Source organism: Ascidiella aspersa, chromosome 9 (assembly GCF_963924565.1).
Source record: "Ascidiella aspersa chromosome 9, kaAscAspe10.2, whole genome shotgun sequence".
Lineage (NCBI taxonomy): Eukaryota > Metazoa > Chordata > Ascidiacea > Phlebobranchia > Ascidiidae > Ascidiella > Ascidiella aspersa.
In genome coordinates this window covers 24,986,888-25,000,755 of record NC_139455.1, presented here as the reverse complement: position 1 = coordinate 25,000,755, position 13,868 = coordinate 24,986,888, and the positions used below count along the sequence as shown (strand labels likewise).

The window sequence follows — 13,868 nt, the reverse complement described above, 5'->3', positions numbered from 1 at the left end:
TGATTGTCGTGAAAAATATTTTATGGCGCGAAATTTCCCGTAAAAAGATTTTTTTTTTGGCTTTGTGACGTATATCAAGTGATTTATTGGCGCGCAATGACATTCTGAACACTCTATCTAAACTTTTGATAGGATGTAAAAAAGACACATTACCATGACGGATAAAATTGAACTCGCATTTTGTTAAGGCGAATTTGACAAATCTGTGAACTGTAAGGAAAAATACAAAATGAGGATTAAAGAAAATGTTAGGTAATTTTTTAAAGGGTTTCCCATTAGTTTTGTATTTGTTTTAAAGTAGTTTCGATAAAAATATCAAAGCCATTATATTCGATAAAATCGACATTTCTCAATTAACAGACGTTTCAGCAATAACTCATGCCATCATCAGTGTAAATGCGTTATTGCTGAAACGTCTGTAAATTGCGAAATGTCGATTTTATCGAATACTATGGCTTTGATATTTTTATTGAAACTACTAAAAAAAACGTGTATTGTATTGCAATGTTTTAAAGCGTTTGCTTAAAAAAGTCAGCACCGCCCCAAAACTCATGTGCTTAGTATTTTCTTTTCGAAAAACAGGAAAGGAAAAATAAGTCACTTTAATTTTAAGAGTGACCCACTTAACGTTGCAAATAAGAGTAGCTTTTAAACTCGTCTAAGGTCGACAGTGGAAAATTACGGGTGGTTAGCAAAACGTCTAGAACACAGTTTTTTACGCCCTTAACTTCCACGCTTGGGTGACCGCGCGTGGTCGGTGTGCGGCGATGCGGAACGCTGCGCAAAAACAGAAGTGTCTGGTTACCGAGCCAGGAAAGACTCGAGATTAATATTAACGCCACTTGATTGCTCAAACTTCGACAAGTTTGTTGCGGTCGCCTTGGAAACCCCGGACGACATCAACTTCAGCTGCGGTTCTGAAACTTGGTCGTGGGGAATTTTCAAGTGGTTTGCTCAACATATTTTCAAATCATCAGACATGCAATGAATCAAGTGCACTTAAGTCACTGTTTTTAAATAACCTGACTTAAGTTTTTTCAACAAATCCGTTTATAGCAGCAAACCCCGATTTGCGCAATTAAAAGTTTTATAGAAAGCAGCCGACTCCTTATTTAACCCATTGACCAATTTCAATGGTGGTTTGCAAAAGATTCCTATTTTTTAACTACTGCTTTTAATTTTTTATTCGTTCACTCAAAATCAACGGCTTGTTCATTTTTTGACGTTACACACGCACGAAGCGGTAAAATGGACGACTGGACACATCCAGCATTTCGGGAAATATATTGTAAAATTTGTTTTTGCACCTTTGTTAATAGGCGATTTTAAGTTACCAAGGTAAAGATAACTTTTAATTTATTTTCCGACGGTGTAGATATAGTTCCTCTTTGTATTGTTATTTGCGGCAATGCAAATAGCACGTTAAAAGTATTTCGCTTTAAGGCAAGTTATAAAGCAGTGATTTCCCTCCACTTCATGCTAGTTAAAACCGTAACAGTTTTGAACTGCTTAAAAAGCAGAAATTTGTATTGATGCAGATGCACTCTTATCGCATAAGAGGTTAATTCTAACCGTTTGCAGGTTAAAAATATGTTCAGCTGCATTTACCCTCATCATAGAATGTTAGAAAAAAGTAACTCCAAGATAACGTAACCTCTTCAGCAAACGCCGAAACCCGAGCCAAAGCGCAAGTCAAGAAAGAAGGGTCTGTTTGAGCACTTTTTAGTCGGTGAAATCCGATCTGGGCTTAGGCTCGCAAAAACCGCGGCCTTTTCTTTGCTTTTTACATTTCGAACGTGGACAGGCGCATTCCAAAACCACAAGCAGAACGTTTTAGCGAGCGCTCAAATTCGCCAGGAACGTCGTTGTTGCTGCATGCTAAATGACCACAACCTATAACTTTGTAGAGGTTGGTTTACTTGCTTTACTACTTAAACTAACCATGCAAGAGGAGCGTCGGCCAACTACATTACTTGGTGTTTATTTACTCAACTTTCTTTTACTCAAAATACCGAATGTTTGAGTTAAAGAAATGCAGTTACAGACCTTCCAGAACTCGTTATCTTTGAAAAATTTGTATAAAGGCACAGACCTAAAATTTTGATTCGGTTAAAGTTCCATTAGAAATATAATAGAACAAGTAGGCTTTACTTAAACTACGAGAAATTTCACGTGGATAAATTAAAATCCTAGGTGCTTTGCTTACGTTTTTGCCGCCGATTAATTTACTTTTATTTATAGTACAATGACTTTGAGACCTGAATAATGGTTGGTAATTTTAGTTGAACGTGGTCGGAATAGCAAAACCCATACAGGGGTAGGAAACATTTTGGACGTTTCGAATAACTCTTTATTCACGTTGAAAATGATTTTTAAAATGACTTTTATTTTTTAACATAAATGAAGAGATATTCGAACGTTTAAAATGGTACCTACTTTTATATCAGCGGGCGTCCATACTTGTACTATACGTATTACGGTTTAGCGATTCTTAGAAATTTTAAAATAATATATGATTGCATGAATTCTTGGTTAAACTTTAAACAGTTACTGTTATGGCGAAAGGTATGTTTTGCAGATGACGATTATAACACTTTATTTTTCTACAACTTATATGAAGTTAAGTTGTTTTTAAGGAATGTCACTTAACTAAACCTATTAAAAAATCCTGTTGGAAAACGAACTCACAAATACTGTCAACATTTGTAAAATCGTCGTTTTCACAAATACTAAAACTTGGACCACCTAACATTATACGAAATCAATGCGTTTAGGAAAACAAAATAACGGCACATTTATACATTTAGGCAGGTTTTCGTTTTTTTGATCGAAAAAGCGCAACTTTAATTTGCACGACGCATTAGCGACACCGTGCGGTTGTTACTGCTGGTTATCTTTAATATTTAAATCGTGATATTTCAGCTCCTCAAATACAAAAATATTTTGCAAAAACCAGCTAAACAGGAATAATACCAACAATGGCTTTTTTAAAACAGGTCTGTTAAGTCGGACTCGGGACTAGAATGTTTTATACCTGCACTTATACATAGTTGGTACTGCGAAACGTAAAATGTGTATTAGTTTACTGCAAATTAAACAGGTAACCTGACGTAGACAAATGTGTTTTTATATTATCTTTATGATACACATACAAAAGACAACCAGTTCAGTTTATTATTATTTATGCAAGTTTAATTTTAGTTCAATTGCAAGGCTAAACGTCACCTACACAATTCTGCAATATTATGGCCATAACGTACTAAATATACAATAACTTAGATATTTACAAAGACAATACATCTATACAAACCGTGGAACACAATACACGAGTTTTTTTAGTAATTTTAATAAAAATATCAAAGCCATAATATTTGATAAAAGCGATATTTCGCAATTTACAGACGTTTCAGCAATAACTCATGCCATCATCAGTGTAAAAATCAAGTGAAGATAAAAGCGATAAAACGTCGGCACCTTATATCTTTAATACCTAGCGCTACGCACTGACCCATACATCGCCTCTTTTTTTCGCTGCTATTTTTGTCCCTTTTTTCCTTTCTTTTTACGTTTTATCGCTTTTATCTTCACTTGATTTTTACACTGATGATGGCATGAGTTATTGCTGAAACGTCTGTAAATTGCGAAATGTCGCATTTATTAAATATTATGGCTTTGATATTTTTATTGAAGTTACTATATAAACCGGTTTATAAATTCGATTTTTTATTGTATTTAGAATATGTTGCTCATATCTGCTGAAAGTTTAGGCTCAGACAATAAATCTAAAGACAAATCTTGATAAATTTACAAAGCACGTTCATTTTAAATATATTTCAGGTGTATTATTATTTTTCAGTGTAGGCTACTTTGGAGCGTAATGGTTGGAGGTTGTAGTAAAACGTAGTAAGAATATCAAAGCCCATACAGAAGTAGGTATCATCTTGAACGTTTCAAAGATGTCTCTATTCTTGAAGAGATATTAGAAAAATGTTTACCAAATGCTACCTACTTCTGTATGGGCTTTTATAGTTTTACTATATTTTTCAGTATGTTTGAGCAGCAGACAATAAATCTAACCCATGCTTTACACCCATCTTTCAAACGCAAATCTAAAGCTCGACATTATCCAAGAACTGGCTCCCAGCATCCGACGAAAAGTCATCAAAGAAATCGCTTAGATCTCCCAACGATCCTTCCTCACTCTCTGCTTCCGGAGGTTGAACTTTGTCCACGTTCTTCTCGCCTATCTTTCCGAGGAACTTTGAGTTGTCGCTCGCGAAGAAGAGAAGTCCATCAGGACCCTCGACAACATCCGTGATGGAAGAGAGAACAGAACCGGAAGGATCTTGGAGGGAATCGATGGGAGTCGCGTTCTGGTGGATCTCCATCACCGCTACGTGAGGTTTCAGGAGGAGACTAAATAAAGCAATAAAAGCCTTAACAAGCAGAAAACCTTGAACTTTTGGCCCAGGGGGGTCACCAAACTGGGGCCCGCGGACAGGATCCGGCCCGCTGAAACAGCTAATCCGGCCGCGGCATATTTCCTAAATGAAGATTAGCCTAAGTATAGTTTAAGTGTTTTCAAATGCAATTCAAAACTAGTTTTTGAGGAAACTTTTTTGGCTTTACTCAAGTTTATTAGGCAACTGTATTTATAAACTCTTAAAACATGACAACCCACGTGAATTCTGCGACCTATGGTGGAAGTGATGGTGAATCAAATCCATTTAACACAATCTTTAGGTATAATAAAGAACCTTAGATTGTTTGGCGAAACTAGGGACAAAAATTGTGACACAATGTATAATAGAAAAAGTCATTTTTTTGACAAAAAGGGCCGTTTATTTTGAAAGATTAACCATGGTTGGAACACTACAACGGTGTAATAAATAAATGGCAACCTGGTGTTTTACTTTGGCTTACCTTCTCAAGCAAAACTGTGGCAGCAGCGTGCCGATTATCTTGCGGAGCCAGAGCCTGGGCCAGAGGTAATCGAACAATTCGACGTTTACGGCCTGAAGTGAAAGCCAGACGCTTGATCTCTTGTTGGCTCGCAGTTTGCCAGGAATTCCTGTTAAATGAGAGGATACGAGTGTTCAAGGTATAATCAGAGGTTAATATGGATTGTATGTGTGCATCCTTTTGTGTTGTTACAAAAAATAAAATATGTCTAAAAACTTTTTTGAAAATTATGTAAAAACAACTTTGTTTAAAAATTATTAAAAATAACTTTATTTAAAAATATTTCACAAACTATGTATAGCAATATTTACAACAATTTTTCTTTATCTTAAATTAGCTTGCTATTGTAATCACACAGCTCTTGATGTCAAACCATGCCTAAAATACCTATATTACTTTGGTATCGTATCGGCAACCATACAACCTTAGTATCGTAGTATCGGACAAGTACTGATACTACCACCCACCGATACCACCCTAGTACGGCACGAATATAGCTACTATCTTAGTATCGAGCAAGTACCGATACTACCCTAGTATCTAACGATTACCGATACCACCTTAGTATCGGGCAAGTACCGACACTACCACTTGACATCAGGTCTCGGCTCCGTTTCGACATTATCGAACATTCCTAGACTCAACCATCGCGTCTAACTCTCCCACTGAGCCCATCGCGTCTAACTCTCCCACTGAGCGATTTATCAGCCCTACAGCTATCCGGCCATTTATGAAAAAAGTTTGGTGAGCCCGAGCTAGATTCACTTCGTTCTATACAAATATTAACCTGGGAAATAGACGCAATGAGTGACTTTTGAGTCCTCCAGGTTGATAACGATCACTCTTCCTCTTCCAGCTTCAGCCACCATGATGTGATCCTGGCTTGCGGTGAGTTCAAGTGAGGTCGGGGAACATAGTCCGCTCTTCACAACGTGGGTCTTACCGTCTGTTGGCTGGTACACGATCACTCGTCCAGTGCATGAACCTGAGTTGTATAATGTTTGATCAAGATACCCCTGTTTTAATAGTTTATAAGCCTAACTTATACGACATGTTGATCAAGGAAGCTTTGTGTGTAAAGAGTTGCGCGAGATTTGATTAAGACACCATTTTTTATAATAGATAATAAGTAATACATTAAACAAGTGAACGTACAAGGGACTGAAAATTTTATATTGGGGGTGGGGCATGGCAATTTTTAGCGATGACGTCACAATTATTTTTAAAACACTTGTTGTTCCTGAGCGTTTGGCAAAAATTTCAAATTGAAACATGCACTTAAGTCAGATTTGCATATTGCTCGAAATAACGGCATAAATAGTTTAATAAAAAATAATTTTTATAATTTAACAAAAAAATAATTTTAATAATTTAATAAAAAATAATTTTTATAATTATAACAAAAAATAAGTCGCGCGTTTAGGGCGAAAGTGTTTTGTACTTTCCTACATATTTTAAGTTGATTGTATTGTTCCAGTTCCCTTTATAGTTACATTTCAGTAAAATACTCAACAAAAATTCCAGTCGGGGTTCCGATTATCTATTTATTATTTTTGAGGGGTGCCGTAAGCCATTAAAGGCTGAGAATCACTGGCCTTACCCCTAACACTGCTCCTTACCTTCTAGTATCTGTGACATAAGGTTTCCAGTCGAATACTTCAGCCCTGAATCAACGAGGAAGATCATCCCAGTGTGCCCCATCGTAATGTCGGCAAGAGCATGGATGGGAGGTTCTACTATGGAGAGGTTAAGGAATTGCTTCTGCCTGCTCGCTCGTTCTTCAACTGTGTAAACTCCGCTGTAGGAGTCGGCGACCCACAGCATTCCCATCATGCGGCGCATTCCTGAACCATATGCAAGGTTTATTTAGGGCCTAAAATAAGTGTAATTTGCTTGAAATCTGAAGTGCAAGTATTTTGCGTAGCTTTGAATTGAGCGATTCTATAAGATAATTAAGATCGGGCAGAATCCGGCAATAATTTTTGTAGGCAAATATTACTCTATTCGCATAATTATTAAAATGTTGATAAATAATTAGAGTTAAAATGAATGCAAACTATAGTTTACATTTTTCAATCTTAATTTTTATAATGAAGTCAAACAGACATTTAGCAGAAAATTTATAAACAACAGCTTTGTTTAACTTTTCACGGTGCTTTGTTTTGCTTGCTTATTAAATTCCGTAATTCGATGATCTCTAGCTCACATGCAAATCAGCTTAGGTAACATTTTGTCAGCAGTTATCATGGTTACATTGTTTTAGGACGGACACTTAAATGGTGTTGATTTTGTTTTTGCAATATCAGATAGTGCCAAACTGGAGTTATGTTTAGCCTACTTTGGTATAATTTGTGACGTAAAATTTGAAAATATTTCAGTTATCAAATTATTGCTACTTTCAAAACTGATTATACCGACTGGGTTTCCGTATGTGTAGGAGAGCTGCTTTATGGCACCCATCCCAGGCTGGCCGAAGAAGTCCTTCTTGATCACACTTATCCTTCCACTAGCCTCTGCCACGTACAACTTCTCTCTTTTGTAATTGAAGGCAAGAGCCTTTGGGGATGAAAGCCTGTTCTGGTGTATCCTAAGCAGATGTATTGTTTAAGTCTTATTTAGGTTTCACATTTAATTAACTTGTGCAACGCTCAAACTATTATATTTTCTAAACATGAACAATGTATTAGGTATAGTAAGACACCATAAGCATATTAACTGAAGGAATTAGGGATAAGTGAAATACGCTATCAGTTTTCAAATTTGCAGGTAAATTAAAGTCTTTTGAATTAATTTAAATTGATGCTTTGTTTGCCGTGTGACGATAAAAGACATTTATTCAGTTTAGACTTCAGGACTTTCCTATATAGTCATTTAATTAGTGAACAATGTAGCCTTTTGTTTGATGTAAATAAAGGACAAACAGACCGGTGTAAATTTCTCTATATAACTCGTAATAGTGGAGCCAACGATATGGTAGTGTGGATCCCCTTCAATGTGAAGTTTGAATCATGATTGTTTCTCTATCAGCTCCTCTTAGCCTGTGTAGCTCAGTTGGTAGAGCGACGGTCCCCGTATGACCGGAGGTCGTGAGTTCGAACCCCTCTAAAAGAAACCGGTAGTCGTTTTTTCAGTCTGCTTTGCCTCATTAATCGATTGATACGATGAGTCTGCACTGTGTCAAAATGCGACTTCAAAAGGGCTGGATCACAGTTGTTGTACACGTTATGTATATTTTGTTACTTAATTTAAAGTTTAAGTTTTTCTTACCTCCTGACGTGCAATAGATCGTTGTTGATCTTCATTTCCCCGCTCCAATTCCCTCCGTTCGTGAACTTAGTTGAAAAGCGAATGGGCACCATACTTGAGAAAATGAAGGCCGAGTAGCAAAGGAACCCTAGGATCCCCACCATAAACAACAGAGGGGGCAAAAATACCCTCGGGTTCAGCAGCCAGAGAAAGCTTTTTACACAGTCGCGGAATCGCGAGATCAGGCTGCGCTTCTTTTTGCGTTGTCCGTACAATTTTGCCATTTCTATTTCTGGGGTTTAAACGCTAATTATTTTTAGAAGTCTAGCTACACATTAATATAGATATAGGTAGCTTGCAAACAAATACAATAAGATACCTTGCAATATTGTACTGTGGTTTGGTAATATTATAGGTATTGTGTTAGTGTGAGAACCATTCCCAAAATACTGCAAGTTTAACTCACAACAGATATATAACGATACCTCGCATAGCAAAGATATAAAAAAGAAGTAGGGTCATGACAGGTTGTAATAAGTAATCTGAACTATGTTGAACTTTTAAGATGTTTTTTCTACATTTATCTTCACTAAAAGTGCTTAAAATGCATAACATCACTTGTTGTACCTTTCAAAAACTGGGAACGCTTTAAAAATTCGTGATAGTATCGTTTCAATTCATGACTATGTAAGTCTTTATATAAGCTTGCTCTTGTACTGAGTGTGTTTTTAACTAAAACTTCTTTCAGGATTATTTATGCAGTTATGTTGCCTACAACCAATCTAGAAGTTTATCTCATCTGGTGGAAGACAAAGCTTACTAACCGACGGTAAGACAAGAGTTGTCCATTTCCTCCGCACTTGTCGAACTCACAAAGCTTGATTTAACTATGCACATCATTGCAATTAAAACACATGTTTCAATTAGGTTTAGCGTATCTGTGGTAAAATCACAAATCAGTTTGTTTTTATAACGAGGTAGTTGGCACGTGGCTACAGGTGGTAGGTGTCGCTGAACGGATCAGAGCCGTCCAGGTAAAACAACGTATAAAATACGACGTTAACGTAATTTCAATGTAACAAACTATTTATCTTATCGCCATCAATCATCATTCATCAAAATTTAACATGTATCAATAGAAAACAAAAAATGCGTATAAGTATTCTATGTTTTAGTGTATTTTTTTGTGTTTCCATAGAATACTAACAACAATCGCAATAGTATTTTTTTAAAGTTGTCATCAAAGTATTTTGAATTTATAGATTTTATTTGAATTGCATACCGATATATGTCCCCACTATGACAAAGGTAAGTAAACTATTCCCACAACGAAGCTTTTTAAACACTTGTTGTTTTTTTAAATCCAGTTCTACAGGCTTGATAAGTTGATATTAAGGTGAAATTATATGTTTTCGTTGAATTAGTTTTAGTAAAGTTTGGTTAGTTTCACCCCATACATTTTTTACATTTAATTGTTTGCTTATTACAATATAGGGCGCTGGTCTAGAATCCTACCACAGTTCTAAAATCAACGCACAAAATTTGAGTTAGCATGCGGGTTAGCGTTTGGGTGTGGGTGGGTCAAGTATTATTATATTCCAAATTTAATAATAATACTTGACCTACCTTAACCCAAACGCTAACCTGTACCCTAACCCAAATGGTGTTTCGTTGTGGTAGGATTCTAGACCAGCGCCCAATATAGTTTAGAATCAAACACGGCACAAGTTGTCCAATTTTAATAGTTTAACACTTCATTTTAATGCAAATAAGTTGGACTTGACTTGTAATTTTGGAAATGACTTCGCTTATAGATATATTAGTCATTTTAAATTTATTTTTTTACAACACTGACTTGTGCTTATTTCTAACTTGTATCCAGTCTGCATTCTGTGGTAGGTACACAACCGACTTTTCTTGAAAGCAATTTATGAGCGTACACTTGATTCAGTAATATACCCACCTTCATTTTAAAACATTTTGCCAAATTTGTATCGGTAAATGACCCAGCCTGGAAAGTATGGCAGATTTCGACGAGATCTCGCGGGTGCACAGCCGAAAAAATCCTGACAACCGGGTGTAACAAAGGTCAAAAAAGTGTACCTCGGGTGCATTTTCGATTTTCCTGGTGCACTTTATCATTTTCCGATGCATTTATTGCACTGTAAACGTCTGATGCACATGCGTTTTACATATTTGGGGTGCAGTTCAGAATTTTTGCAGGGTGCACTTGCCATTCCACAGTGGTAAATGACGGTTGAGATGAGCTTTGGCTTAAGTACCTTAATTACACACCTGAAAATGACACAATATCTACGCGAAAAGTTTGAATTTTTTGTTTTTTTAGGTTCAGTCCCCGGAATTAAAGCTTCAAATTGAGCAGGCGGCCGAAGCTGGTACAAAGTTCTGTACATTATTCTACACAACATACGACAAAACAAGACATGTAAGTTAACATTAGCTGTAATCAGATATAATCGAGAATATCAGATCAGTGCGATGCAAAGTGGTGTATTTTGGTACTTGTTTAAACCTTGTAAATTAATTTATTTGTATCGCATCATAAAATATTGTTTATCTGTAATATTGTAACAAATTAAAATTTTCAGAAATCTCCATTATTATGCGTACAGTAGTGCTATCAATGTTTTTGTAGCGAATAAGGTATACTTGGTCATTTTCATTGCACATTGAACATAGGCCTGCTGCTTTCTTGCTGACTTAAAGAATAAACTAAGTACAGAAGCTAGTGAACCGAAAATCAGTATGTTTGGATGTTATAAGATAAAAATATTTCGCTACTAAATTTTCACTACTGCTTTACTTATGCCCGAAATATTGTTTATCTGTAATATTGTAACGAAGTACAATTTTCCGAAATTTCCATTATTATGCGTACAGTAGTGCTACCAATGTTTTTCTAACGAATATGGTATACTTGGTCATGCCTAAGTTAAGAATTTAGGTTTCTGCAATTTTAAATGACAAACACTCTTAAAAATATCCCACATATAAAATTAGTTAAGAACCTGTTTATATTTTGTGTAAATGTTTCAGAAAATTGGAAAGCTTTACCACGATTCTGCCAAGCTAGTTTGGGAAGGAAATGGTGTTGAAGGAAACAAGGCCATCCAGAAATACCTGGAAGTAAGTAACAAATTTACTAATTGAGGTCAAATTTATGATTACTTTAAATTGAAGGTTTTCCAACATTGTATTAAAACATATTGTTCTGTGAGCCTGTCTGATTATGGCAGACTGCCCTGTATGTTTATTTTACAGCTCTGGATTAATTAGAATTTACTTTTGTCAGTATCTTATGCAACCTAATACTTTTTTTATTTTTCACCCTCACTTTTTCTATTTTGTTATTGCTATGACATATAGTTATGATTATGTAAAAGGAGCAGCTGACTTTTTGGTAGAGATTTTGCAATTTTACTTTGAAGAGCAATCAAAAATGTGTCATAATTCTTATGCAAGTAATACAAATATTACACTAAAAACTTTCTGCCAATCCAATATCTAAAAACCCCTTTAAATATACAGAGTGTTATGGATCTATCGACAGCAATTTGACACATTGTGTCATTGTGTCACAAATTTGATCGTCATTTGTTTTAGCATAAAATTTGGTGTTTAAATCTTTGTCAGTCAAGTATTTCATTTTTTTAAATGAAACTAAATTTTATTAAATAATAATTAAAAAAAGAGGAAATAAAAAGCTGGTAGTTATATTTGACATGTAATAAATGAGCTAAACATCTAATTTTTAAGTTATTTTGTTAAGTTTTGCGTAGTCTTATCAGCCCCAAGTTTTCACCCACTGTAAGTTATTCAAATGTATTTTTTTTTTACAGGAACTTCCAGGATGTTTTCACAACGTCGATTGGATGGACTCGCAGCCAGTGCTAACAAAATTCACAGGCGGAAAAGAAACGATAATGGTGGCTGTGGGTGGAACTGTAAAGTACGATGGTCAGGGACTGCAGGCTTTCACTCAAAACTTCACCTTAACCAACGTGGATGGAATGTGGAAAATTGTCAGTGATTCAGTGAGGCTAAGAAAGCCATAAAAGAAGCTTTCAACTGCATCTTTTTTTAACTGGAAACAGAAAGACTATATGGCAACTCCAAGCAAAACGTGAAAGACTTCCGAGGGATGGAAGGGTGAAAAATACACTTGAAGAAATAATTTACCATTTTTAAACAAGCTTTGGACAGATGTTGTATTAAGCTCCAGTTTTTATATCAATATTGTTTTAAAATATTTTCGCATTTTCGCTTAAGAAAGTTATGCTAAACAAGATAATGTCATTTGTATGTTTTTTGCAACTGCTGTAAAACTTTTTGATCTTAATTTTTGTCGTTTATTGACAAGGCCAGTCGAAAAAAAATCTTTCGATTACCCAGGTGTTATTCTCAAAAGATAGTTAGTTAACAGATTTCTTTAAAGAATTTAAACCAAGATTTATAGCGAAAAATAAAATGCATTTTTCGAAAAAGTAAAAAGTAATTTTCAGTGAGAAAATGAAGCCCCAAGTTTCGATTTTCAAGTTCCAGAAATTTGCGCTTTTCAGGTTGAAGTTATTTTTTATTTACTTCAAACTGGTTAGTGCTAAAATTTGAGGCAAATTAGAAAAACAAAGTTTTAAAGGAAAATTGTAAAATTAGCCGACGCTTTTGAAAAATCCACTTAAAGTAGGGAAAGTTTGGTTTGATTTTCAGTAAACAGTTCGTGCCAGAATTTGAGGCAATTAAGCAAACCAAGCTTTAAAATCAATCAAAAATTAATGGCAAGGCAATTGACTTTTTTCCATTATTTAAAAGTTTCAAATAATACAACCTTATTGAGAAATTACCGGTTTTTATTCAGCAACCATTTGAAAAAGCCTAAAACTGGGTTGAGCCAGAATTCGGTTCAATTTAGAGAACAATAGATTATAAGGAAATTTGACATTAAGGCAAGTCTTGCCCGTTTTCGACTTTTAATATTTACTAATTTTTATGGGGATATCACTAACTTATTTTGAAGCAACCAGTTTGAACTACTTTAAACAGGTTTGTGCCAGAATTTGGGGCAATTTAGACAAAAAAGCTTTTCCAATAGACTTCATGTTTTCTCGATTTTTAAGGATTAACAAAATATTTTTGACAATATAAAGAAATCCTATATTTTTGAGAAATTCAACGGATTTTCAAAAACCTGTTAGAACCGCCTTAAACTGGTTTTATCCAGAATTCGGAGCAATTCAAATGAAAAAATTTGGTAAAATTAGAGAATTTGGCAAAACTATAGCCTTGTTGTTTTTTGAATTTTGACAATATAAAAAATCCAATTTTCATGGGAAATTTACCGGATTTTTTGTCATAAACCTGTAAAAAACGCCTTAAACTGGTTTAATGTCGAATTTATGGGAAATTCAAATCAAAAAATTTTTTTTTTATGGGGAATTTTCCGGAATCTTTGAACACACCAACTTTTAAAAAAAGTGCAATGAATGCACGACTATTACGCGGCCCACAAATACATACAAAAAAAAAAAAACTGATTTACAAACCCAGAAGGAAACCATAACCAAGGCAATAACACTAATTTATCGTAGAATTGTAGCTTTCGCATTTCTGTTCTTCAAAAATAATGAAAAGCGTTTTTATTT

At 35.1% G+C, this 13,868-nt stretch overlaps 2 protein-coding genes across 2 annotated transcripts; one reads left to right on the top strand and one right to left on the bottom strand.

Annotated features, from left to right (window-relative positions):
* Positions 1 to 4,109: 4,109 nt before the first annotated feature.
* On the bottom strand, positions 4,110 to 8,492 carry LOC146134606 (adipocyte plasma membrane-associated protein-like). Its single transcript, XM_083397857.1, has 6 exons — positions 8,230 to 8,492; positions 7,377 to 7,549; positions 6,582 to 6,806; positions 5,750 to 5,947; positions 4,924 to 5,071; positions 4,110 to 4,416 (listed from the first exon to the last, which is right to left on the bottom strand). Exons 1-6 carry the CDS (start codon positions 8,490 to 8,492, stop codon positions 4,110 to 4,112), a joined length of 1,314 nt encoding a protein of 437 aa, XP_083253983.1.
* A 1,015-nt stretch (positions 8,493 to 9,507) lies between these two features.
* Positions 9,508 to 12,568, top strand: LOC146134605 (NTF2-related export protein-like). The gene is made up of 4 exons (XM_083397856.1): positions 9,508 to 9,516; positions 10,556 to 10,654; positions 11,266 to 11,355; positions 12,069 to 12,568. Exons 1-4 carry the CDS (start codon positions 9,508 to 9,510, stop codon positions 12,282 to 12,284), a joined length of 414 nt encoding a protein of 137 aa, XP_083253982.1. The 3' UTR covers positions 12,285 to 12,568.
* Positions 12,569 to 13,868: the final 1,300 nt, after the last annotated feature.

Bases quoted from the DNA above. Each gene is read 5' to 3' on its own strand.
- LOC146134606 (XM_083397857.1), bottom strand. From the start codon at position 8,492: ATGGCAAAATTGTACGGACAACGCAAAAAGAAGCGCAGCCTGATCTCG. The intron at 7,550-8,229 runs GTAAGAAAAACT...ACATCTGCTTAG, and splicing joins GATCTATTGCACGTCAGGAG to GATACACCAGAACAGGCTTT. The intron at 5,072-5,749 runs GTTAATATTTGT...CTCATTTAACAG, and splicing joins TCATTGCGTCTATTTCCCAG to GAATTCCTGGCAAACTGCGA.
- LOC146134605 (XM_083397856.1), top strand. The intron at 10,655-11,265 runs GTAAGTTAACAT...TAAATGTTTCAG, and splicing joins CATACGACAAAACAAGACAT to AAAATTGGAAAGCTTTACCA. The intron at 11,356-12,068 runs GTAAGTAACAAA...TTTTTTTTACAG, and splicing joins CCATCCAGAAATACCTGGAA to GAACTTCCAGGATGTTTTCA.